Genomic DNA, 26,886 nt, shown 5'->3' on the forward strand with positions numbered 1-26,886 from the left:
GAAATGTATGCGTGAAGTTGTGGGATAGGTGCATCATGTTTCTGTAACTATCGGGAAAAGGTGAGAAGTGTTGGCTATTCTAGCCATTGCAAGAACCACTATTGCTTGATACATTTGTGAACAACACAGCAATAAGATTGGAGCTGAACTTCATAAATTGGATTAAGAAACTGAAATGCAATTCTAATAACAGCTTCAGACTCTATCGATTTTCACGCAAGAAAGCCATTTGACTCATGGGTCTCAGGAGAAAAATCTAATGAGTGATCTTTCCCTCATTATTATTCTCTACACTTCGCAATACCCACTCTCCTGTGATTCTTCTATTTATCATTAACCTATATTAATTGGCAATGTTCAACAGTTAAATAGCCTACCAGCATTTTTATTTACTTAACTGCTAATGTATGTGTGCTGGAGATCTACCGCAGGGCTGCTTGTGTGGCTTCCCTGTTTGTCTGGAATGTACTGACAAAGACTTGCCAAACAGGTATATGAGAAGCTACAGGTAAAGGGGGTGAAATAATGCAAGTATGGTGACACATAGACTAAGGTTTGTTGATATTTCTCTTGTATGACTTTGGCCAGAAAACATGTAATGTTTAGAAGCAACCTACGTGATCATAACTTGAAAAGAGAATGCCTTGGAACAATCAGTGAGCATTTTGCAAATGTTGTCCTGGTTAAAGTTTACATTTTGAAATCCCCTTTGTATATATCCTTCTCTTTTAAGCTCTTTCTGCCTTAATGTATCACAAATGCCAACAGTCAGCTTTCCAGCGAGTTATAGGAGTAATTCCCTGGTCATATTTTTTACTGTTATGCTGTTCTGTATTTCATTTTGTGCTGTTCTCTGCAAGCTACTTGTTTCTCAGCTTATGTTTGGGTTACTGTTGGAGATAAGAGATAGGAGAATTATGTGACATCCAATTAGGATGGTCAGATTAAGAGGTTTCTCAGGTGAGGGACACTAAGGCTGGGGTTGGGGGCTTTTGTTAGAGAGAGATGAAGAGAGAAGATGCCAGAGAGAAGAGGTCATAGGATTCAACCCAGAGCGGGGCCGTGATTCAACGAAGCCCGGGATGAGATCGATGGAGGATTGGCGACGGGAAAACCGTGAGCTCCAACTTGTGCACATTAGACTGTTTCATTAAAATGGGCCCTTTTCTTTCTTTTGTTCTTTCTTTAGGACTTTTAAAGCTAAATCTTTTAATTGTATGCAGTGTACTGTCTGTTATTTCTTGGCACTCATTTGTAACAGGGTAACAAGTTACACAGCATCCACACAAACAGAGGGTTTTGGGGTGAGTTCGTGCTTCAATCTCCCATGTGTGGTGGGGCCGGAGATTGTTTTCCCTAGACTTACGCAGCCGACGGAACCAGAGTGTTTCACAGGTAATGAAACTTCTTCTAAAATCATGATGTAATTGGGAAACAATACTGAGAAGTCATTGGTTTGAGCCAAAAAGCATGAATAACCCAGAAATTAACATCAGCTACTGGAAGAATGTCCATGTGACACCAAAAAGTGTGGCAATCATTCCTTGCACAAACATTGTCTTACATGTAACTATGCTTGCCTTTTCGTTGGCTACGTGGAACAGTCTATGCTCCAAGTCTACATTGGTACCACTCCCAAACTTTTCCTACGCTGCATTGGTGACTGCACTGGTGCTCAACCTGTCAACTTCATCAACTTTGTCTCCAACTTCCACCGTGCCCTCAAATTTAACTGGTACATTTCCAACATCTCCCTCCCCTTTCTCGATCTCTCTGGCTTTATCTCTGGAGCCAGCTTATCTACTGATATCTTTAATAAACCCACTGATTCTCACAGTTACTTGAACTATACCTCTTCCTACACTGTTACTTGTAAAAATGCCATCCCCTTCTCTCAACTCCCCCATCTCTGCTGCATCTGCTCTCAGGATGAGGCTTTTCATTCCAGAACTAAGTAGATGTCCTCCTTCTTCAAAGAAAGGGGCTTTCCTTCCTCCACCGTCAACACTGACCTCACTCCATCCTCCTGCCCCCCACCAGGGATAATTTCCCCTTGTCCTCATCTACCACTCCACCAGCCACTGTGCTCAGCACATATTCTCCGTAACTTCTGCCATCTCCAACTGGATCCCACCACCATGCACATCTTCCCTTCCCCCCATTTTCTGCTTTCCAAGGGATAGTTCCCTCCTCAATCCTGTCCCTCCCCACTGATCTCCCTCCTGCCGCTTATACTTGTAAGTGGAACAAGTGTTACACCTGCCTCTACACCTCCTCCCTCAGGACCCTAAACAGTCCTTCCATGCAAGCCGACACTTCACCTGTGAGTCTGTTGGGGTCATATACTGTATCTGGTGCTCTCGGTGTGGCCTCCTGTATATCAGTGAGACCACTTCACCAAGCACCTATGGTCCATTCGCCAGAAAAAGCGAATTTTAATTCTTTTTCCCATTCCCATTCCAGCATGTTAGTCCATGGCCACTTCTACTGTCACGATGAGGCCACACTTAGGTTAGAGGAGCAACACCTTATAGTTCGTCAGGGTAGCCTTGAACCTGATGACATGTACAAACATTTGTTCATTGATTTCTTGAACTTCCAGTAATGCCCCCACTTCACCATTCCCCATTCCCATTTCCCTCTCTCATTCTATCTCCTTACCTGCCCATCACCTCCCCCTGGTGCATCTCACCCGTTCCTTTCTTCCATGGCCTTCTGTGCTCTCCTATCAGATTCCCCTTTCTCCAGCTCTTTGTCTCTTTCACCAATTGACTTTCTAGCTCTTTACCTCATCCCTCCCCCTCTCCCAGTTTCACCTGTCACCTACTACCTGGTATTTCTTCCTCCCCTCCCCTCAACCTATTTACTCTGACTTTTCATCTTTTTTCTCCAGTTCTGATGAAGGGTCTTGCATGAAAAGTTAACAGTTTACTTTTTTCCATAGATAGTGCCTGGCCTGCTGAGTTTCTCCAGCATATTGTGTGCGTTGCTTGGATTCCAGCATCTGCAGATTTTCGCTTGTTTGTGATTGTCTTACATGTACTTCAGTCAGCTCTGGATGGGTTGATAAGAGTGCTTAATGCAAACTCATTCTAAACTAGTGGGATTATATATACTAAAATGGACAATTTTTTTGCACATTTTATGCAAATATGTTTCAGTTTACCAGGATTTCTTAATAAAATAAATTACAAAGCTATGAGGTATGTGTTGGCTGTGGTAGATTTGTAAACTGCTTTAAAAAGTGTGTAAGTAAACAAGCCATAATAACTATTAATAAATGGTAAATATAAGTACTAATATACACAAAATCCTCATAAGTACAGTGGTTTAGTCGTGGCTTACATGAAAGAAAAGGCTAATGATACTGTGAAAAAGAGCAGGAGACCTAATAATTAGGAAAATTTCAGATTTCAGCAAATGAGGAATAAGAAATTGATGAGAAAATGGAAAGTAGAACACAAACAACGTAAAATTGTTTGTCTCTTTATGAATATAAAAAAGAAAAGATTATTGTTAGTTAACAAACAGGAGAAATTATATTAAGGAATAAGAAATAGCAGAGCCATTAAACAAATATTTTGTATCTGTATCTGTCTTGTATTTAGCAAGACAGATAATGGTGAACAACATGTTTAGTGGTGAAATAAACTGTATCTCACACAGTAAAAAATTGTAAGAGTGAATGGGACTGAAAACCGATAAATCACCAGCAGCTGATAACCTACAATCCAAGGCTTTGATTGAGATGGAGATAGAGATAGTAGATGCACCTTCCACAACTGGCATTGATTGGAAAGTTGCCTTTGCAACCCTAATCTTTAAGAAAGAAAGAAAGGAAGGAAGGAAGGAGGGGGAGGGGGAGAGAGAGAGAGCGAGAAACAAAAAAAACAGGGAACTGAAAACCCACTTTGCCTAACATTGATGGTAGAAATACAAAATAAGCAGATATTTATCACTTTTGCTGTCAATTTCTACCCTGATCTCACATTTATGTGATCCATCTCTGTCACTTTCCTTCCATATTTTGGATTTCTAATTTCCTACCTCAGGAGACAGGCTGGCTACTAATATCATTCACAAGCCCACAGACTCCTGCAGCTTATTTAATTATACATCCTCTCACTCTGCACTCTGTATAAATGCCTTTTCTTTTTTGTAGTTTCTTCATCTCTATTGCATTTGTTCCAATGACAAGCACTTCCACTCTGGTGTCTCTGAAATAGTCTCCCTTTTCTTGAAACGTGGATAGAGTTCTCAACTTCATTTCTTCTATTTCCTGCAACTCTGATTTCACCCCTTATCACCAAAACAGAACAAAGATTTGATGTACTTATTTTTCATAATTTCTGTCAGGTCCAACAGGATCCCATGACTATTCACATCTTCCCTTCTCCCCCTCTTTCTACATTTAACTGGGAACATTCACTTTGTGATTTTCTAGTTCACTGTCCCATCGCCACCACTCCCTGCCTCATGTTACCTTCCCATACGGTTGGAGGAGAGGCAGCATTCATCCATTTCCTTCCTGGGAAACAATAATGTTACATGAAGCAAATAGCACTTCTCCCAAGTTAGTGTATTGTATCTGGTGCTCACTATGTGACTTCCTCCACACTGGAGTAACCAAATGCAAGTTGGGTGATCACTTTTCAGTCGGCAGGATTGACTGAACTTCTGGTTGACGGCCACTTTAATTCAGAACTCGATTTCTATTCTGACCGCTCTGTCTATGGTCTCCTAGACTTTTACAGTAGGGCCATCACTTCATTTTTCATCTGGGCTCAGTATTGAATTCACTAATTTGCTCTTCCTCTTTGATTGCATTAGGAATGGCTATTTATATATATGTTATTCTTCTCCCCCATTTTTAAATTTGTGTATTTTGGCTTGCTTAGCACATCACAGTAGTCCAGATGATACAACATCATCCAGGTTTTTCCAGATTAGTGACACATTACACAAAGAAACTTCACTGTTCATTCAATATTTGCCCATCCTCTTACTGACACTGCCTCTGTTCCACCCATTGTTTCTCCTTCACCTTCTGTTACCTCAGCTAACTTGCTTTTTCTGTTCATTTTTGACAAATGGCCTTCAACCAGCAATGTTAACACAAAATACTCTGCAGATGCTGTGGTCAAAGCAAAACGCACAACATGCTGGAGGAACTCAGCAGGTTGGACAGCGTCCTTGGAAACGAACAGTCAACGTTTCGGGCCGAGACCCTTCATCAGGACTGAAGAGGCCCCTATAAAGAAGGTAGGGGGAGGGTGGGAAGGAGAAGGCTGGTAGGTGCCAGGTGAAATACCAGTAAGGGGAAAGATCAAGGGGAAGCAGGGAGGGGATAGGCAGGAAAGGTGAAGAAGGAATACAAGGGGAAATCACTATGGGTAGTAGAAGGAGGCAGAACCATAAGGGAGATGATAGGCTACTGGAGGAGGAGGCAGAGTGAAACTGGGATGGGTTGTAAGATAAATGTTTTAATTTATGAAAGATGTGTTAACTAGACAATTAGAAGATAATAATAGGATTAGGATGAGTCAACATGAAAGGGAAGTCATGCTTGACTGAACCTTTTAGGGCTTTTTGAGAATGTAACTAGTGGAATAGGTAAGGCCTAACCAGTGGACGTGGTGTATTTTTGAAGTACTTCAATAATGTGCCACACTGGAGGTTATTAAATAAAATTATAATAACACACAGTGGATTCTGATTAATTGGGACACATCAGGACCAATACATTTTAGCCAAATTTAGCAGCAGCCGAAGTTTCATGGAAACAGTTAAAAAGGTATAAAAAGACTAACATATTATGTATTTAAATGAAATACAGAACACATTAGAACACTACCAATGGTACCACAATACTTTGAAACTCCTGATAGTTATTGACGGAGGAATTCATTCAGTGTTAAAATGAATAAAATGGAGTTGGAGTTCAACCCAGGTAAGTGTGAGGTGGTTCATTTTGGTAGGCCAAATATGATGGCAGAATACAGTATTAATGGTTTGACTCAGCAGTGTGGAGGATCAGAGGGATCTTGGGGTCTGAGTCCATAGGACACTCAAAGCTGCTGTGCAGGTTGACTCTGTGGTTAAGAAGGCATATGGTGCATTGACCTTCATCAACCATGGAATTGAGTTTAAGAGCTGAGAGGTAATGTTACAGCTATATAGGACCCTGGTCAGACCCCACTTGGAGTACTGTGCTCAGTTCTGGTCACCTCACTACAGGAAGGTTGTGAAAACTATAAAAATGGTGCAGAGGAGATTTACAAGGATGTTGCCTGAATTGGGGAGCATGCCTAATGAGAATAGGTTGAGAGAACACGGCCTTTTCTCCTCGGAGCGGCAGAAGATGACAGGTGACCTGATAGAGGTGTATAAGATGATGAGAGGCATTGATCGTGTGGATAGTCAGAGGCTTTTTTCCAGGGCTGAAATGGCTAATACAAGATGTCACAGTTTTAAGGTGCTTGGAAGTAGGTACTGAGGTGAAGTCAGGGTTAAGTTTTTTACACAGAGAGTGGTGAGTGCATGGAATGGGCTGCCGGTGACAGTGGTGGAGGTGGATACGATAGGGTCTTTTAAGAGACTCCTGGATAGGTACATGGAGCTTAGGAAAATAGAGGGCTATGGGTAACGCTTGGTAATTTCTGAAGTAAGTATATGTTCGGCACAGCATTGTGGGCCAAAGGGCCTGTATTGAGCTGTAGGTTTTCTGTTTCTATGTTATGTTTCTAAAATTAGGGCAAACACAGTGCAGATAATGGACTGCTTTCATTTAATGCTATCGACGATTGCATCCTGCAAATCTTCATTTCCATTGCAATATTCAAGATGATTGTTGATGCCTTCAAATTCTTCAAGGTTCCTAATTTGTTGAAGTAGCAAAATTGTTTCATTTTCACTGCCAGCCATTTCTGGCATCTCTAAGTCTGGATGTATGAAACTGCAGTGAGCAAAACAGTTCTGAGTTGTTTTACTGCTAATTTCTCACTAACAGTGACAAAAAGCAGTGCTTTTTGAACACAAAACACATGCAACTGACACTATTTAAAAACTATTCACTCTAAACATAGTACAGTGTCTAACAAGTGCACATGACTGATGCTTGTTAGAACTTGTGTGGCAAATCTCCAGTCCCAACTAAACAGCACAGTGACACAAATAAATGTGGCTGCACACATTAACCAATTGTCCAATTAATTAACTGAGGACTGAATAACAGATAAAATATAGAGGGTGTGGATAATTGATTTTTATTTTGAGGGCTGTGATTTGTGAGGTGCTCCAGGGATTGGTGCTGGTGTGTCAACTGTTCGCAATCTATATTAATAATGTGCACAATGGTGCCAAATATAATAAATCAAAATTTTATGATGTTCATAGAAGTTTTTTTTTGTGTTTTGACAGGATAGATGCAGGGATCATGTTTGTTCTTGTCTGAAGTGTTTAACCAGGAATTACAGTCTCAAAAGAATGAGGTGGCCATTCAGAAAAAAACTTAGTCATTGATAGATGAATATCTAGATTGCTCTATCCTTTGGAGGCCCAGTTACTGTATGATTTTTTTGTTGTTGTGTATAACTTGAAGAGAGATTGCAGATCACAAAAAACACAAGGTTGTTACAGTAAGTGACTTTAACTTTCCACATATTGACTGGGACTCCCATACTGTAAAGGGGATGCATGGGAAAGAGTTTGTCAAATGTGTTCAGGAAAGTTCCCTTAATTAGTACATAGAGTCCCAACTTGATCTGATACTAGATCTCCTATTAGGGAATAAGACAGGGTAGGTGACAGAAATTTGTGTAAGAGAACACTTGCATCTAGTGGTCACAATATCATTCGTTTCAAGGTAAGTATGCAAAAAGATAGGTCTGGTCTGAGGGTTGAGATTCTAAACTGGAGAAAGGCCGACATTGATGGTATCTGGAAGGATCTGGTGAGAGTGGAATGGTACAAGCTGTTTTCTGGCAAGTGGGAGCCCTTCACAAGTGAAATTTTGAGAGTACAAAGCTGGTATATACCCATCAGAATAAAAGGCAATGATAACAGGTTTAGGACCTTGGTTTTTAAGAGATATTGATGCCCTGGTAAGAGAAAAAGGAGGTGCAAAGCAGGTACAGGCAGGTGGGATCAAATGAAATGCTTAATGGAGTATTAGAAATGTAAGAGGAAGATATCAGGAGGTCTAAAAGAAAGCATGAGGTTGACTTAGCAGACAAGGTGAGGGAGAATCCTAAGGGATTCTACAGATAAGTTAAGAGCAGAAATGACTGTAAGGGACAAAATTGGTGCTTTGAAAGATCAAAATGGTAATGTATGCATGGAGCCAAAAGGGATGGGGGAAGATCGTAAACACATTGTTTTCATCTGTATTTACTTGGGAGATGGACACAGAGTCTATAGAAGTGAAGCAAAGCAGCAACAAGGTCATGGAGCCTAAACAGATTACAGAAAAAGAGGTATTTGTTGTGTTAGAGGTCTTGAGGAAAATTAGGACGGGTAAATCCCTAGCGCCTGACAAGGTATTCCCTCTAACCCTGTGGGTGGCAAGTGCAAAAATTGCATGGGCCTGAGCAGAGATACTTAAATCATCCTTAGTGACAGGTGAGGTTCTGGAGGATTGGAGGATGGCTAATGATATTCTGTTTTTTAAGAAAGACTCTAAAAATAACCAGGAGATTATAGGGTGGTAATCTTACAGAGCTATTTTGAGGAAGCTGCCAGGAAAGTTGATGAAGGCAAGGCAGTGGATGTAGTCTGCATGGCATTTGACAAGGTTCCACATGGCCAGTTGGTCAGGAAGATTCAATTGCTTGGCATCAAGTTGAGCTAGGTAATGATCGAGCTATAAGATTATAAGGCTAGCAGGAAAGAGTTTAAGAAAGAAATTAGGAGAGCCAGAAGGGGCCATGAGAAGGCCTTGGCGGACAGGATTAAGGAAAACCCCAAGGCATTCTACAAGTTTGTGAAGAGCAAGAGGATAAGATTAGAGAGAATACGACCAATCAAGTGTGACAGTGGAAAAGTATGTATGGAACCGGAGGAGAAAGCAGAGTTACTTAATGAGTACTTTGCTTCAGTATTCACTACGGAAAAGGATCTTGGTGATTGTAGTGATGACTTACAGTGGACTGATAAGCTTGAGCATGTAGATATAAAGAAAGAGGATGTGCAGAAGCTTTTGGAAAGCATCAAGTTGGATAAGTCACCGGAACTAGACAAGATGTACCCCAGGCTATTGTGGGAGGCGAGGGAAGAGATTGCTGAGCCTCTGTCTAAAATCTTTGGATCATCAGTGGGGATAGGAGAGGTTTCGGAGGATTGGAGGATTGCGGATGTCATTCCATTATTCAAGAAAGGGAGTAAAGATAGCCCAGGAAATTATAGACCAATGAGTTTTACTTCAGTGGTTGGTAAGTTGATGGAGAAGATCCTGAGAGGCAGGATTATGAACATTTGGAGAGGCATGATTACGAATAGTCAACATGGCTTTGTCAAAGGCAGGTCATGCCTTATGAGCTCGATTGAATTTTTTGAGGATGTGACTAAACACATTGATGATGGTAGAGCAGTAGATGTATTGTATATGGATTTCAGCAAGGTCTTTGACAGAGTGGTTGTAGACGGGTCATATTCTGCATGGAAGTCGGTCACCAGTGGTGTGCCTCAGGGATCTGTTCTGGGACCCTTTCTCTTTGTGATTTTTATAAATGACCTGGATGAATAAGTGGAGGGATGGGTTAGTAAATTTGCTGATGACACTAAGGTTGGAGGGCTGTCAGATGTTACAGTAGGACATTGATAGGGCTGAGAAGTGGTAGATGGAGTTCAAACCAGAAAAGTGTGAGGTGGTTCATTTTGGTAGGTCAAATATGATGACAGAATATCATATTAATGGTAAGACTCTTGGCAGTGTGGAGGATCAGAGGGATCTTGGGGTCTGAGTCCATAAGACACTCAAGGCTGCTGCGGGAGTACTGTGCTCAGTTCTGGTTGCCTCACTATAGGAAGGATGTGGAAACCATAGAAAGGGTGCAGAGGAGATTTACAAGGATGTTGCCAGGATTGGGGAGTATGCCTTATGAGAATAGGTTGAGTGATCTTGGTCTTTCTTCCTTGGAGCGACGGAGGATGGAGTGACCTGATAGAGGTGTATAAGATGATGAGAGGCATTGATCTTGTGGATAATCAGAGGCTTTTTTCCCAGGGCTGAAATGGCTAGCATGAGAGGGCAAAGCTTTAAGGTGCTTGGAAATAGGTACAGAGGAGATATCAGGGGTAAGTTTTTTACGCAGAGAGTGGCGAGTGCATGGAATGGGCTGGCAGCGATGGTGGTGGAGGCAGATACAATAGGGTCTTTAAAGAGACTCCTGGACAGGTTACGGAGCTCAGAAAAATAGAGGGCTATAGGTAACCCTAGGTAATTTCTCAGGTAAGGACATGTTCGGCACAGCTTTGTAGGCTGAAGGGCCTGTATTGTGCTGTAGGTTTTCTATGTTTCTGTATTAAATTGGATTCGACATTGGCTTTGTGGGAGAAACCAGAGAGTCGTAGTAGATGGTTGCCTCTCTGACTGGAGGCCTGTGACTAGTAGAGTGCCACAGGGATTGGTACAGGGTCTGTTGTTGTTTGTCATCTATAATCAATGATCTGAATGATAATCTGGTAAACTGGAACAGCAAATTTGTGGATGAGACCAAGACTGGGGGTGCAGTGGACAGTGAGGAAGATGATCAGCACTTGCATTAGGATCTGGACCAGCTGGAAAAATAGGCTGAAAATGGCTGCTGGAACTTAATGCAGACAAGTGCTTTGTTAGGACTTATCAGAGTAGGTCTTAAACAGTGTGTGCTAGAACAAAGGGATCTAGGAATACTGAAGCAACACACACAATCAACACTGGTGCACCTCAGGGATGAGTGCTTAGCCCACTGCTCTACTCCACACCCATGACTGTGTGGCTAGGGACAGCTCAAATGCCATCTATAAATTTGTTGACAATACAACCATCATTGGCAGAATTTTAGACAGTCATGAGACAGTGCACAGGAGTGAGATATATCAGGTATTTGCGTGGAACCTTGCACTCAACATCAGTAAGACCAAGGAACTGATTGTGGACTTCAGAGAAATTAAGATGAGGGAATACACATCAGTCCTTATTGAAGGATCAGAAGTGGAAAGACGAGAAATTTTAAATTTCATGGTGTCAATATCTCTGAAGGTCCAACCTAGACCCAACATATTGATGCAGTACAAAGAAGGCCCAACAGCTATATTTCATTTGGAGTTTTAGAAGATTTGTTAAGTCTCTAAAAGCACTTGAATATTTCTACAGATGTACTGTGGAGAGCATTCTAATTGGCTGCATCATCATCTGGAGTGTGGGAACAACTGCACAGGATCAAAGTAAGCTGCAGAATGTTGTAAACTTAGTCAGCTCCATCATGAGGATGAGACTCTGTACTATCCAGGATATCTTCAAGGAGCGATGCTTCAAAAAGATGGTGTCCATCATTAAGGACCCCTATCACCCCCATTAAGGCATGTCAAGCCTTGTTCTCATTGCCATTACCAGGGAGGAGGTGCAGAAGCCTGAAGGCATTCACTCAATGATTCAGGAACAGCTTCTTCCCCGCTGCCATCTGAATTCTGAATGGACCCCAGAACACTATCTCACTACTTTTTAAAATTTCTATTTTTGCACTACTTGTTTAACTATTTAATATACAGTGCTTATAAAAAGTATTCATCCCCCTTGGAAGTTTCCATGTTTTATTGTTTTACAACATTGAATCACAGTGGATTTAATTTGGCTGTTTTTGACACTGATCACCAGAAAAGGACTCTTTCGTGTCAAAGTGAAGAAAGATCTCTACAAAGTGATCTAAATTAATTACAAATATAAATGTAACCACCTCCCCCCACCCCCCCCCCCCCCACCCCAGGTTCAGTGGGCTGTGTTAGTCTAGGGAAAAACACTCTCTGGCCCACCAAACTTTTGAAATCTTGTTTGTGTGGACACTGCGTGATGTTTTCCTGTTACAAACCAGTACCATGAAATAACAAACAGTACACCATATGCAATTAAACAATTTAGCTTTATAATTCTTAATTGGACTAGAGGGTTTGTAAAGAAAACAAAACGGGCCCATTTTAATGAAACAGACTAATGCATATGTTGAAGCTCACAGTTGTCTATCCATTCATTCCCCATCGACCACCTCCGAGTGTCATCGACTCCTGGACCCTCACTCCAAGTCCACTCCATCCTGTGGTCTACCAACTCTCTCCACTCGTGTCTTATCTCATCATCTCTTGCTGACAAAAGACCATGAATACCTTCTTTCAGACATACAAGAAGGAAACAACACGCATCTCACTGGATGGCACACACTCCAAAGCCTCTGTCATCTCTAGTCATAATCCAAACACTGCTGCTATAGAGAAACCATTACATTAGCAGTGAAACTTTACATAAAACACAAAATAATTGATGCACAAGGACTCGCCCACTTTAAGTCAGTATTTAGTAGATGCACCTTTGGCAGCAATTACAGCCTTGAGTCTGTGTGGATGGGTCTCTATCAGCTTTGCACACCTGCACACTGCAATTTTTCCCCATACTTCTAACAAAACTGCTTAAGCTCTGTCAGATTGCATGAGGATCATTAGTGACCAACCCCTTTCAACCACAAATTCTCAATTGGATTGAGGCCCGGGCTCTGACTTGGCCACTCCAGGACATTGTTGTTTTTAAGCCATTCCTGTGTAACTTTTGCTTTATGTTTGGGGTCATTGTCTTGCTGGAAAACATATCTTCTCCCAAGTCGGAGTTCTCTTGCAGACTGCATCATGTTTTCCTCCAAGATTTCCCTGTATTTTGCTGAATTCATTTTACCCTCTACCTTCACAAGCCTTCCGGGGCCTGCTGCAGTGAAGTATCCCCACAGCATGATGCAACCACCACCATGTTTCATGGTAGGGATGGTGTGTTTTTGATGACGTGTGTTTGTCTTATGCCAAACATAGCATTTAGTCTGATGGGTATTACAGATGTATTTTTACTACAATCAATTGAAGCACCTTGAGTGCATATAGATCTCCAAAAATAGATCTCCACTTAACTAATTATATTACTTCTCAAACCTGTTGATTGTGCCAGTGATGATTTGGTGTGTCATATTGGGGGGAGGGGGGAGGAGGAGAGGGTGAATACTTATGCAATCAGTTGTTTTGTGTTTCATGTTTGTAATTAATTTTGGACCACTTTGTAGAGATCTGTTTTCACTTTGACATGAAAGAGTTTTTCTGTTAATCAGTGTCAAAAAAATCAAATTAAATCGACTGTGATTCAATATTGTAAAACAATAAAACATGAAAACTTCCAAGGGGGGATGAATACTTTTTAAAGGCACTATATATATATATATATATAAATATCTAATGTAATTCAGAGTTCTTTTTCTATTATTATGCATTGCATTGTACCGCTGCCGCAAGGTCAACAAATATTACAGCATATGCCTGTTTAGGTCAAGATCTTTCGTCAAGATTGAGAAGGAATAGGGGAGATGCCAGAATAAAAAGGTGGGTGGAGGGAAAGGAGGATAGCTGGAAGATGATCGGTGAAGTCAGGTGTATGGAAAAGATAAGGACCAGGGAGGACTCGGGGGGGAAGTAATAGGCAGGTGAGAAGAGGTAAAAAGTCAGAGTGGGGAATGGAAGGGGATAAATTTGATTAAGAGAAGGGGAAGCCAATTTTTATGCTCTCAGGTTGGAGACTACCCAGATGGAATATAAAGTGTTGCTCCTCCATCCTGAGGATGGACTCATCTTGGCACAAGAGGAGGCTATGGGTTGACACGCTGGAATGGGAATTAAAATGTTTGGCCACTGGGAAGTCCTGCTTGTGGCAGATGGTGTAGAGGTGCTTGACGAAGCAGTCCTCCAATTTATGACAGATCTCACCAATGTAGAGGAAGCTGCATTGGGAGCATTGGACACAACAGATTTGCAGGTGTAGTGCTGACTCACCTGGAAGCCTGGAGACCTGAATGGAGGTGAGGGAGATGTATGGATAGGTGTAGCACTAAGGCTGCTTGCAGGGATAAGTGCTGGGAAGGAAATTAGTGGGGCAGGACGAATGGACAAGGGAATCATGGAGGGAGTGATCCCTGTGGAAAGTGGAGGTGGGAGGAGGGGGAGGTAAAGATATGTTTAGGCATAGGTTCCCGTTAGAGATGATGGAAGTTGTGGAGGCTGATGTGGTGGTAAACAAGGTCAAGAGGACCTTATCACTGTTAAGGCAGCAGGAAGATACAGGTCCATAATTCATTAAAAGTGGCAGCACAGGTAGACAGGGCTGTGAAAAAAGCTTTTAGCACACTGGCCTTCGTTAATCAATGTATTGAGTACAGGAGATGGGATGTTATGTTGAAATAGTATAAGATGTTGGTGAGGCCTGATTTGGAGTATTGGGTGCAGATTTTGTAACCTACCTACAGAAAAGATGTAAATAAGGTTAAAGAGGAAATTTACAAGGATGTTGTAGGGACCTGGAGGACCTGAGTTATAAGGAAAGATTGAATAGGTTAGGACTTCATAAACATGAGAAAGTCTGCCGATGCTGCAGTGTGTTGTTTAGGTTAGGATTTTATTTCTTGGAAAGCAGAAGATTGAGAGATGTGATAGAGGTAAACAAAATAATGTGGGGTATATATAGGGTAAATGCCAGCAGACGTTTTCCATTGAGACTGGGTGGGACAACAACTGGAGGCCATGGGTTAAGGGTGAAAGGTGAAATGTTTAAGGGAGAAATGACAGGAAACTTCCTCATTCAGGGTCATGAGAGTGTGGAATGAGCTGCCAGCGTAAGTGGTACATGTGAGCTTGGTTTCAATGTTTGAGGTTTGGATAGGCACATGAATGGGAGGGGTATGGAGGGCTATGGCCTGGGTGTAGTCAATGGGACTGGCAGTTTAAATGACTTGGTATGGACTAGATGGGCCAAAGAGCCTGTTTCTATGCTGAAAATTTCTATGACTCTAAGACAGCCAAAGTATATGGGTTAGTGTAGGAAAGTAATGATAACGTAAAAGGTCATTCACGATCTGAACTAAATCAGAGCATTGAATCAGAAACCCCATTTCTGCTTCAATTTCTTGTACTGTTCTTATTTCCTTTTATTTAGTCTAGCCTCTAATCCCTAATTGTTTACTAACTGATTCTAATATTTTGAAAATGTTTTCCTTTCCTTGTGTGGTCTTCCACGTTGCACAATGATACAGAATGAGGAGCTGCAAGTGAAGTATTGTAATATGGCTTTCCAGAACATAAGTTGCTGTTTTCAATTTCCATTCTCAGGTAGCTGAAAAGAAAAACAGCAATTGAATAGTAATATTAGAGTCACAAAACACTACAGTGCAGAAACATAATCGTTAGCCTACCTAATCTGTGCTGAATCATTAATCTGCCAAGTCCGTTCAACCTGTGGCTGGATGATAGCCCTCCCATCCATGTAGCTATCCAAATTTCTCTTAAATGTTGAAATTGAGCCTGCATCCACCAATTGTGCTGACAGCTCTTTCCACACTCTCACCATCTTCTGAGTGAAGAGGTTCCTCCTCATATTCCCCTTAAACATTTCACTTTTCACCCGTAACCCATGACCTCTAGTTGTATTCTCACCCAATCTCAGTGGAAAAAATCTGCTTGCATTTACCCTCTCTATATCCCTCATAGTTTTGTATACATCTATAAAATCTTGCCTCATTCTCCTATGCTCCAGTGAATTAAGTTCACTCTTTCCCTGATGCATTCAACCTTTTCCTCAAGACCTGTCAACATCCCTGTAAAATTTCTCTGCACTCTTCCAATCTTATTGATATTTTTCCTGTACGTAGGTGGCTAGAACTACATACAATACTTCAAATTAGGGCTCATCAGTGTCCTATAAAATTTCAACATAACACCCCAAATCCTGTACTCAATACATTGATTTTTGAAGGTCAATGTACCAAAAGCTTTCTTTATGACCCTATCTACAGTACCTGTGACACCGCTTTCAAGGAATTATGAATCTATATTCCCAGATCCCTCTATTCTACCACACTCCCCAGTGCCCTACCGCTAACTATGTTAGACCTACCCTGGTTGGTCGTCCCAAAGTGCAACACCTCATACTTGTCTGCATTAAATTCCATCTGCCATTTTTCACCCCCTTTTTCCAGTTGGTCAAGATCCAGCCACAAGCTTTGATAGTATTCCTCGCTGCCCACTACACTCCAGTCTTGGTGTCATCCACAAATTTGCTGATCCAGTTTACCACATTATAATCCAGATTGTTAATATAGATAACAAGCAACAACAGACCTAGCACTGATCCCTGTGGCACTCTACTAACCACAGGCCTCCAGTCAGAGGCAACCATCTTCTATCACTCTCTGGCTTCTCCCACAAAGCCAACATCTAATCTAATTTAATACCATATCTTGAATGCCAAGTGACTGAACCTTCATCACTAACCTCCCATGTAGGACCTTGTCAAAGGCCTTGCTAAAGTTCTTGTAGACAACATCCACGGCCTTACCTTCATCAACTTTCCAGGTAACTTCCTTGAAAAACTCCATAAGATTGGTCAGACATACACAAGTTCAAGCTGACTATCCCTAATCAGTTCCTGCTCTGAAAATAGTTATATATCTGGTCCCCTAGAATATCTTCTAATATATTTCCCAGTATCGATGCCAGACTCACCATCCCATAATTTCCTGGCTTATTCTTAGAGCCTTCCTTAAACAACAGAATAACATTACCTTCTCTGGCACCTCATCCATGGTCAGGGATGTTTTAAATATCTCTGCTCAGTGCCCTGCAATTTCTGCACTATCCTCCCCCAGCATTCAAATGAACATCTTGTCAGACCTCAGGGCTTTATCCATCCTAATTTGCCTCAAGACAGCAAAAACCTCCTCCTCTGTAATCTGTATCAGGTCCATGACCTTGTTGCTGCTTTGTCTCACTTCTATAGACTTTGTGTCCGTCTTCTTATTAAATACAGATACAAAAATTAATTTAAGATCTCCCCATCACTGTTGGCTCCACTCTGATTTTTGAGAGGACCAATTTTGTCCCTTGCTGCTATCCTTTTGCTCTTAATCTATCTGTATAAATCCTTAGAATTATCCTTCACCTTATCTGCAAGAGCAACTTCATGCCTTCTTTTAGTCCTCCTGATGTTTTCCTGTATACTCCTCAAGTACCACATTTGATTCATTCCTACCTGCCTATATCTGCTATGCACTTTCTTTTTCTTAACCAGGGCCTCAATGTCTCTTGAGTTATGGAACAAAGGTTCCATAAACCTATTGTCCTTGCCTTCGATTCTGACAGGAACATACTAACTCTACTCTCGAAATTTCACTTTTGAAGGCCTCCCAATTACCAAGTACACCTTTGCCAGAAAACAACCTGTCCCAATTCACACTTTCCAGATACTTTCTGATACCATCAAAATTGCCTTTCTCCAATTTAGAATCTCAACCTGAGAACCGACTTATCCTTATCCCTAATTACCTTGAAACCAATGGTATTATGATTACTAGATGCAATGAGTTCCCCTGCACAAATGTTTGTCACCTGCCCTGCCTCATTCCCTGATGGGAGAACTAGTATCACTCTCTCTCTAGTTGTGACTTTTATGTACTGATCAATCAAATTTTCCTGAACACGTCTGACAAATGCTTTCCTATCCAGCCCTTTCACAGTAAGGGAGTCCCAGTCAATATATGGGAAGTTAAGATCAGCTACTCTCATACCCTTATGTTGCTTGCAACAGTCTGCAATCTCTCTACAAATTTGCTCCTCTAAACCCCATGGACTGTTGGATGGTCTATAATATAATCCCATTAACGTGATCATACATTTCTTATTCCTCAGTTCTACCTAAAAAGTCTCACCAGTCTGTCCTGAATGAGCACTGCCATGACATTTTCCCTAACTAGTAATGCCACTCCTCCATCTCTAACCCTTCTTGCACTATCACATCTAAAATACTGGAACATTAAGCTGCCAGCCCTGCCCTTCCTGCAACCAAGACTCACTAGTGGCTACAATGTCACAATTCCATGTACTGATCTATGCATTAAGCTCATCCTCCTTTCCTACAATACTCCTTGCATTGAAATATATGCAGCTCAGAACATTAGTCACAGCATGCTCAACCTCTCAACTCTAGTTTAAATGTTACCCCCACCCTTTTCCCCATGCAGCACTAGCAAATCTACCTGCAGGATATCAGTCCCCCTCCAGTTCAGGTGCAAACCATCCCTTCTCTACAGACCCCACCTTCACTAGGAGAGCCCAATGATCCAAAAATCTGAAGCCCTCCCTCTTCCATCATCTCCTTAACCAGGTGTTAAACTGTATGATCTTCCTTTTGCTGACCTCACTAGCACAGGTAGCAATCCTGAGATCACAATCCTGGAGTTCCTGAACTTCAAATTAGAACTTAACTCCCTTAATTCTTCAACCCTCCTACCTATGTCATTGGTACTAACGTGGACCACAGCCTTTTGCAGCTGACCCTCTCACTTAAGAATGTTGTGTACTGGATCCCAGATGTCCCTGACCCAGGTACCTGGGAGGAAACATACTATCTAGGAATCTTGTTCTCATCCACAGAACCTCCTTTCTGTTCCCCTAACCAACAAATTCCCTAGCACTACAGTTTGCCTCTTCTCCCCACTTCCCTTCTGGGCTACAAAGCCAGACTCAGTGCCAGAGACCTGTCAGGGATCTGCCTTCCTACATCCCACAAAAGGAGCATTCCACTGTCCTGTCTGGCCTCCCCATGGCCCTAAATGTGTAATAAGAAAGAAAGAATTAATAACAAAAAAATCTACCTACACCCAACACCTCTCTTCACTGAAGCCTCAATGAACCAAAGCCTTAACTCCCCACTCTAACACTGGCCCACTCACACAATGGCCGTTGCACTTAAACCTAACTTTTTTTTAATTGCATCTTTGCAGGTGCTTAAAAACGCGCAATCCAGAGTCTTTTCAGGAACTGTAGTGCACAAAATGTGCTGACTGTCCCTGCACTCTTCTTTTAAACTCTCTCTCCCTCCATGCAGTCTAATCTCTCCTCCTTATAACTGATTACAGGAATTGTTTGATAAAAGAGCAAGAATACTTCATATAGAACTAAGTGCAAGGGGAAATTCCACAAATACAAGGAAAATCCATGTGTTGTGAGAAATAAAGAAAGCATGAGGCACTTTGATCCACGGTGTGTTGATTATTTGAGAGACACAAACAATCTGCTGGAAGAACTCATCAAGTTGAGCAGGATTTGTTGAGGGGTGGAGGTAAGGAATTGTTGATGTTTCAGGTGAAAACTCTGCATCAGGACAGGGTTTAATCTGAAATGTTGACAATTCCTTTCCTCTTGAGATTGCAATCGACTCACTGAGTTCTTCCTGCAAATTGTTTCTTGCACCAAAATCCAGCATCTGTTACACCTCTATTTGATAGAGCTACCAAATTAGCCTTGAGTTCTGCATTCCTACTTCCATTTTTGAATGTTTTCCCTGTATAATTCCATTTTGAATGTTATTATTCAATCTTCTTCCCTTTTCTTTTTAGAAAGTGCATTTCAATTTGCACCAATTCATCATTTGTACTATCTCAATGCACTATGGTATAATTTGAACTGTATGAACAGTATGCAAGATGAGAGTTTCACTGCACCTCAATACATGTGACAATAATAAATCAATTCCAATTCCATTTAAAATTTTCCTCACATTTTGTCTGGCTCCTTTTGTCAATCACTTTATATATGTAGCTTCCAGGTACCGGTATTGCTGTTGAGAGGAAGGATTATTTTAATATACTATATCAAAACAAGATTTTAAACATCTGCTTAATTATCTCAATTTGAAAGAAAACCACTGGGTATTTCCACATTACTGAAGACCCATATCTCTCTCTGTATTCACAGTAAGACCATGACATTCTTCTTCAGTGTGGTACAGGATTGAACACCATATCAGCTGAGATGTAACCGTACATATCTATAAGATGTAAGTACAAGGGGAACTCTTGCTTTGGTAGTCAATATAAAAAGTGAATGATTCTACATACATTTTTAACGTGACCTTCTCAACTACAGCCACTGCTAAAGATTTGTGTACTAACATGACCAGGTCATGTATCCCTTTAAAACTTAGTTCCTAGTGGCAACTCTCATTCTCTTAATTAAAATTTATCACTGTACTTTTCTTTGTTAATACAATTTTCTCTCATGAAGGAATGTTCTACTAGTCAGTGAAACAGCAATGCTCCATGGATAGATGTTGTGGAATTATCCTTATCCACTGAACCTGTGAGTAGAACTCATTAATGAGAAAATTTTCATCATTGTAATATTTAGACTGATATTAAATGGTATTGGATTTTCCAAGGCTTAAAAAACTGAAATTTTAAAATAATCCTCATGGTGCTTACATATGACGGCCCTGGTGAGTTCCTGCTCATCCTACTTGAAATATCTCCCATATAAAATGATGAAATGTCTCCCATACTACCAGCCACAGGAGTTCACTTCAGCCAGTCTGATGGTAGACTACATCTCACCCAAGGTGGACATGAAGCCTGCACTCAATGAGCTATGTTCCATGATTAGTGTTGAAACGAGATACTGTGAAGCCCTATTTACCATTGCTGGTTACTTCAACCAAACCAACTTCCAAGAGTTTGTTACCAAAAAAATTACCAGCTCATCTTCAAACCGCCAGGGCTCCAAACCTCCTCGACCATCATTACACAACCATTAAAGTTGCCTACTGAGCTAACCCAACCCACCCCCACCCCAAACTTTGGTAACTCAAATGACCAGACAATACTCCCTTCTCCTCGCATACCAACAAGAGCTGAAATATGACGATGCAATAAAGAAGGATGTACTGTGCTGGTCTGAGGAAATAGATGAGCCTTTACACGACTGCTTTGAGGTGGTAGACTGGTCCATATTTAAAGATTCTACAGCCATATCTGGATGAATGTCACTGCCTCATGGATATCATCAGCAAGTTGTTGAGGACTATGTACAAAAGTGGATGATCCTGGTGTCTCAAACTGGAAACCATGGATTAATTGGGAGATCAATTAATTGTGTAGTTCTAATCAGGTGACCCTGACATGTAGAAGGAAAGGAGAAACAACCTCCATAAGTTATTAGGGTTGCCAGGAGGCAATATCAATACAAAATTAAGTCAATTGTGGCTACGAAATGAAATCAGGCAGCATCACTGACACCAGCATGTCCCTTCTTGATGAAATTAATACATTCTATGTATGCTTTGAAGACAAGGAGATTGGAACATTACTACTCACCTGACAGCCTCCGATTCATCTGAATCCAAAGTCACCATTGCAAATATAAGATCGGTCTTCCAGACAATGAACCTGTGAAAAGCATTAGGCTTGGATGGTGTTCCTGATCATACCCTTAGATTCTGTGCTGATCAGCTAGCAGGGATGTTTCCTGCCTCAGTCTGAGGTTCCCAGCTGCTTTAAGACCACTATCATCCTGGTACCTAAGAAAAGCAAAGTAATCTGCCTCAAAGACTACTCCCTGGTGGCTCTGACATCCACCATCATGAAGTGCTTCTGAAGGCTGGTCATGGCACCCATCAACTCCAGCCTCCCAGACAACCTCGTCTCAGTGCAATTTGCCTACCTCTGAAACAGGTCTATAGCAGATGCAATCTCCTAAGAGAGTAAAGACACCTTTGTTAGGCTATTGTTTAATGACTATGATTCAATACCATAAATCAAGCAAACAGACCTCCAAACTCCTAGACCTGGGACTTGACACCTCTCTTTGTAGATGGAATCCTTGACTTTCTGACCAACAGACTGAAATCAGTAAGGATAGGCAGCAACACATCTACCTTGATTATTCTCAGCACTGGCCCCCCGCAAGTCTGCGTCCTCAGTGCCATGCTCTACTCCCTGTACACTCATGACTGTGTGGCCAAATTCTGCTCTAACTCCATCTGCAAGTTTTCAGATGATTCCACCATAATAGGCTGTACCTTAATACACAAGTCAGAATACAGGAAGGGGATAGAGATCCTAGTGACATGGGGTCATGGCAATGACCTTTCCATTAATAACAGCAAATTGAATGACCTGGTCATTGATTTCAGAAAGGGGGACAGTACACATGTTCCTGTTTACATCAATGGTGCTGAGTTTGGGAGGGTTGAGAATTTCACACTCCTAGGAGTGAACATTATCATTAATTTGTTCTGGTTCAACCGCGTTGATGGCAAGGCCAAGAAAACTCACCAGTACCTCTACTTCCTCAAGAGTCTTAAGAAATTAGGCCTGTTCCCGTCGACCCTCACAAAATTTCATTGATACATCACAGAAAGCATCCTATCTGGAAGTCTCGTGTCTTGGTACAACAGCTGTTCTGCCCATGACCACAAGAAACAAGAGAGTTGTGGACGCAGCTCACATCACATAATTCCATAATGTGTTCCCTTCCGTGGACTCTGCCTACACTTCTCACTGCCTCATTAAAGCAGCCAAAGTAATCAAAGACCCTACCCATCCTGCACATTTTCTCTGCTCCCTTCTTCCACTGGGCAGAAGATACAAGGTGTGAAAGCATGTACTAGCAGGCTCAATGACAGCTTCAATTCCACTGCGATAAGACTACAGAATGGTCCTGTAGTATAAAATTAACTCTTGACCTCACAATCTATCTCATTATGACTTTGTGTCCTGTTGTTTACTTGCACTGCACTTTGTCTGTAACTAACACTTTATTCTGCACTCTGTTATTGTTTCACCTTGCACTACTTCAATGCAGTGTTGTAATGAATTGATCTGTGTGACTGGTATGCATGAGAAATTTTTCACTGTACCTTGGTACATGTGACAATAATAATCCAATAATTTAAAACTGAAATTAGACAAAAATTAACCAGTGAATTTGTAGATTATAGATAATTTATGCAAACAAATATTAGACAAACAGAGATAACTATGAAATTAAAGGAGTAATCTTCCCCTTCTTCCAGTGTAAGTTCTTAAAAAAATTATCAGATGTTCCAACATAGCTAACCTGTCACAAAAGCAAAATGGCATTTGGTTCATGATATAAAGGGGAGATTGATGAACTGTAGACATTTCCATGGTCATAATGCCTTTAACCTCTTTCGACATTGCAGAATTTGTTCCTTAATAGCAATGCACAATAAAAAAACAACAGATTTATTGAGTGTAAAATTTCAAAGCTATTTTCCAAATTGCACCGTGACAATGTAACTACGGCACAAACACAGCAAGAAATAAGTTTCTTTTAAAAACATTGAGTATCTTCTCAGATAAATTTTAACAATGATCAAGGATTTTTATTAATATTTAATATCATTACAGAAAATGTTATGGTACAGTGTTGTTAAATGTCTTTCATTGCTAGGAATTACCACATGATTTGCTGGTACACTATTATCTGTACAATATCAATCTTTGTATTACTGTACACTTTTTTTTAAATTGGTAAAAAGGCTGTCAGCACTTAAGGAAGCAATTTCTTTGTTCAAATGAAAGTTTTCCAATTCCTGTCCAACTAGGTGGTCAGCTGAGACAGGTGGCTTCTGGGAAATTTCCCTGTCAATGGCACTGGGAGGGTAATATACCAATCCAGTCCACTTCAGCCACTCTGCTTTTGGCACTGAGCACATGAACACAAGATACAAGATAAAGAACAAGCAAAGCTCTTTGTGAAGCAATTATGTTGCGTACTAATAAGGATAATAGCTGTGTTTATCTAAGCTGGTATAAAGTAAGCAGACAGCCTTGCTAGTAGCATAAGTATCTGTATCTGAAGATGAGAAAACACAAGTTTAGCAGGCACCTACCGCTGTCTATCAAAAGCTACTGCTATTAGACCTGGCATTAAACACACAAAGCAACTGTAATGAAAGAGAAACTTTGCCCTGGGTATGATACAGAATGGATTCAATGGATTTCTTTCTCTCTCGTGTTTCATTTAGTTTATCTGATTCCTTTTTGAAATTACTTCAAAATCAACAACATTGGTCAATTTTATCCAAATCATTAAAAACTAATGGTGCCATTCCATTACGGGATACAGTCAATGATATGTAGACATGCACCAACCCTCCTCTTGTCTGACATCATAGTCTTCCAATCACCATGACATCTACCACTTCACCCTTATGGAGCTCCACATACTGCTCTGTCTTTGGAGGTAGCATCAACAGTCCATTGGCACTTCGCATACTCATCAGACGGCTACTCATCTGATTCCCTGCAGAAAAGGCAAAACATAATTTTAAAAATCCATCAGAAAATCATTGCAGATGGTACAAAACAGAAAATAATGGAAATACTCAAGGCAGCATGTGAATTAATGTTCCAGGTTAACATCCCTTCACCTTTATTGGCAGTGGAGGAATGGCAAAAAAAAAAATTTGCCTTTGACTTCCCAAACCTCCTATGCACATGTCTTGCTGAGCAGCCCTTGCTCCTATATACCTACAGGTCTCACATTGATTTCATTAATCACCTCGCAGAGAGGAGAAATGGAAGCAAATTATCTTTGCTCCTGGGAGAGACCTAGGAAGCTATCACTTCCTCAGTAATGGATTCCAGAATTTTTCAGACAATTTATGGCAGCAAGCAGGGTTTCATTTTCAATTTACTAGAAACTTTAGAGAACCAAGGGAAATTTAGAGAATGCTTTCCCCTAAGTTGTAGTTGATATCAGAATCTCAGCTGGTTATTGCAACTGAATAATGTTCTGATCTCAACACTAGTATCTTTTCCTTGCACTACCTCAGAAGTTTGAGGTAAGATAATATTATGATGAGGGGTGAGGAAAAGAAGAGGGGCATCAAGGCAACTTGTAAATCAGAAGAGATAATGGATGAATGGGAGGCAGGATATCAGAGACCATCATGGTCTCAATTCTGTCACTGGCCATGGTCTCAGCACAGGACACCTGAACAATGGGCAGTACAAACTATTCTATGGGGCTAGCATACAAAGATGCCCATGTCTGCTATGGTTAGCTTCTCCCTCACATAACTTTAACTTTGAGTAACTTAACACACAATTGAGAGAGAAATGTGTCCCTCTCAATTGTGTGAGGTGAGGGTCTTGGTGGAACAGTTGACAGTAAATGCAGCCTGGGATGCACATGCAGTATTGCTAAATGTGTAAGAGTATAGTGAGGATGTTCATCAACAGTGGCTGAGGCCAGTGGTACAGTTACTATGATGTGGTACTTAAAATTTATTCAATGATTTAATTATATTAAAATTCTTAATGTTTTTAGGAGTTTGACTCTTGGCAAGAAGCTCGGTGATTATTCACTTCCATTGCCTGTTGAGTGCTTGCTTACAGGGCCTGCCGATTTACTGTAGACACTGGACTTCTCTCCTACCTCACACTTTCTTTAACAGGGCTTTCAAGGCAACAGCCAAAATCAACAGAGCCACTCTATCTGAGTACATGTGATTCTTCAACATTTTTCAGGTCAACCTCAGTTTTTAATGAAGATTGTTTTACACAGGTTAAACACAATAAATACTTTAATGTCTTTGTAATATTTAATAATATTAAAACTAATGTTTGCACGTTTGACTCTAAATTTTTCTTCAATGATTGCCAAACAATCATTTGGCAATGACAAGACAAGATAAAGAACAGTAGTTACTTCTTTGGCTCCATGTTATGGCATAGAACTTACAATGAATGGAAGTGTATATTATGTTTTTCATATAACAGTTGGCAAATTGTACTGCCCATATTGTATCACCAAATTATACGTAATTCAATGAAAATTCAGAACTATATCAACTCTCAGTCCTAGACTTGCTCACCAAATAAATAAGTCAGGTGATTATTAACACTGCATAATATCATTACTGTTCAGAAATCAAACTGATAGGTTGTCACTGGCAAAGACTCTTCCCAATGTGCTTCAAAGAACTACACCAGCCTGTGCCTATAAATAATAGACAGAATATTGTATACTGTTTGACTTCAGCATCATTGTGCACATTTGAGAAATGGTATATCTGGCCATCCTGCCTTTGGGTATGTGGATTGTATCCAGAAATGAAGACACACAAGGAAATTTTTTTTTGCTAATTAGAACATTCTCCAAGTGTGGCAAAAAAGGACAATTATTATATTTTTCAAGTTGGTAAATAACTGTACAATATATTGTTGTACAAAACTATATACATCTGTCATACTACTTTAGTGAAACCCTTATCACATGATATATTGTTATTTTCAAATACAAGTTACTATTTAATAATTGTTTCAAACATCTCACCTGTACTCTGTGCCCATGGCAATGGTTCCTGGTGGTGCCAAGTCAGAATACAGCGGTGGTATTCAGGCCGTGGATCCAGCTTCACATCACAGGACAACTGTAGAATGACAGAATTAAAAAGAAATTGATTGTTAACTTTCCCACATAAAACAGATGAATAAAATCAGGAATGTATTCTATATATCTTTCTACATGAAAATCATGTATGGCCCCAGGGAGGGAGTTAAAATATCAAGTGCACACATTATATTGCATAATTTGCACTCTTTAAAACACAGAGGAAGAACTTCAACATAAAATATATAAAATAGGATGATGAGTATAATAAATGCACAAAAATTGACATTGCAAATTAGACTCTCCATGTCATTCTATAATTAAGATAATAAGGGGTTTTGAACCGTCTTGCTGATTATTACTCAAGATCACTTGTGTTGGCTTTGATGAAAGATCAGCAAGTGGTTTAGGAGAAGTAGT

The 26,886-nt window shown here is 40.7% G+C and overlaps 1 protein-coding gene and 1 long non-coding RNA gene across 21 annotated transcripts in view; one reads left to right on the plus strand and one right to left on the minus strand.

The window, feature by feature from the left end:
- The first annotated feature begins 397 nt into the window (after positions 1-397).
- LOC140725131 (uncharacterized) overlaps positions 398-26,886 on the plus strand; it is a 30,214-nt gene continuing 3,725 nt past the window's right edge. The window contains exons 1-3 of the long non-coding RNA XR_012098271.1: positions 398-490; positions 1,262-1,395; positions 20,332-20,406. This is a non-coding gene — a long non-coding RNA (uncharacterized lncRNA). The remainder of the gene's footprint in view (positions 491-1,261; positions 1,396-20,331; positions 20,407-26,886) is intronic.
- LOC140725128 (gephyrin) overlaps positions 23,424-26,886 on the minus strand; it is a 598,333-nt gene continuing 594,870 nt past the window's right edge. For all 20 annotated transcript variants that reach the window (XM_073040176.1, XM_073040167.1, XM_073040183.1 and 17 more), the window contains 2 exons: positions 26,410-26,506; positions 23,424-24,372 (listed from right to left, as the gene is read on the minus strand). In XM_073040176.1, the coding sequence (XP_072896277.1) occupies positions 24,239-24,372; positions 26,410-26,506 (231 nt within the window). In that variant the 3' untranslated portion in view covers positions 23,424-24,238. The remainder of the gene's footprint in view (positions 24,373-26,409; positions 26,507-26,886) is intronic.

Source organism: Hemitrygon akajei, chromosome 3 (genome assembly GCF_048418815.1).
Source record: "Hemitrygon akajei chromosome 3, sHemAka1.3, whole genome shotgun sequence".
NCBI lineage: Eukaryota > Metazoa > Chordata > Chondrichthyes > Myliobatiformes > Dasyatidae > Hemitrygon > Hemitrygon akajei.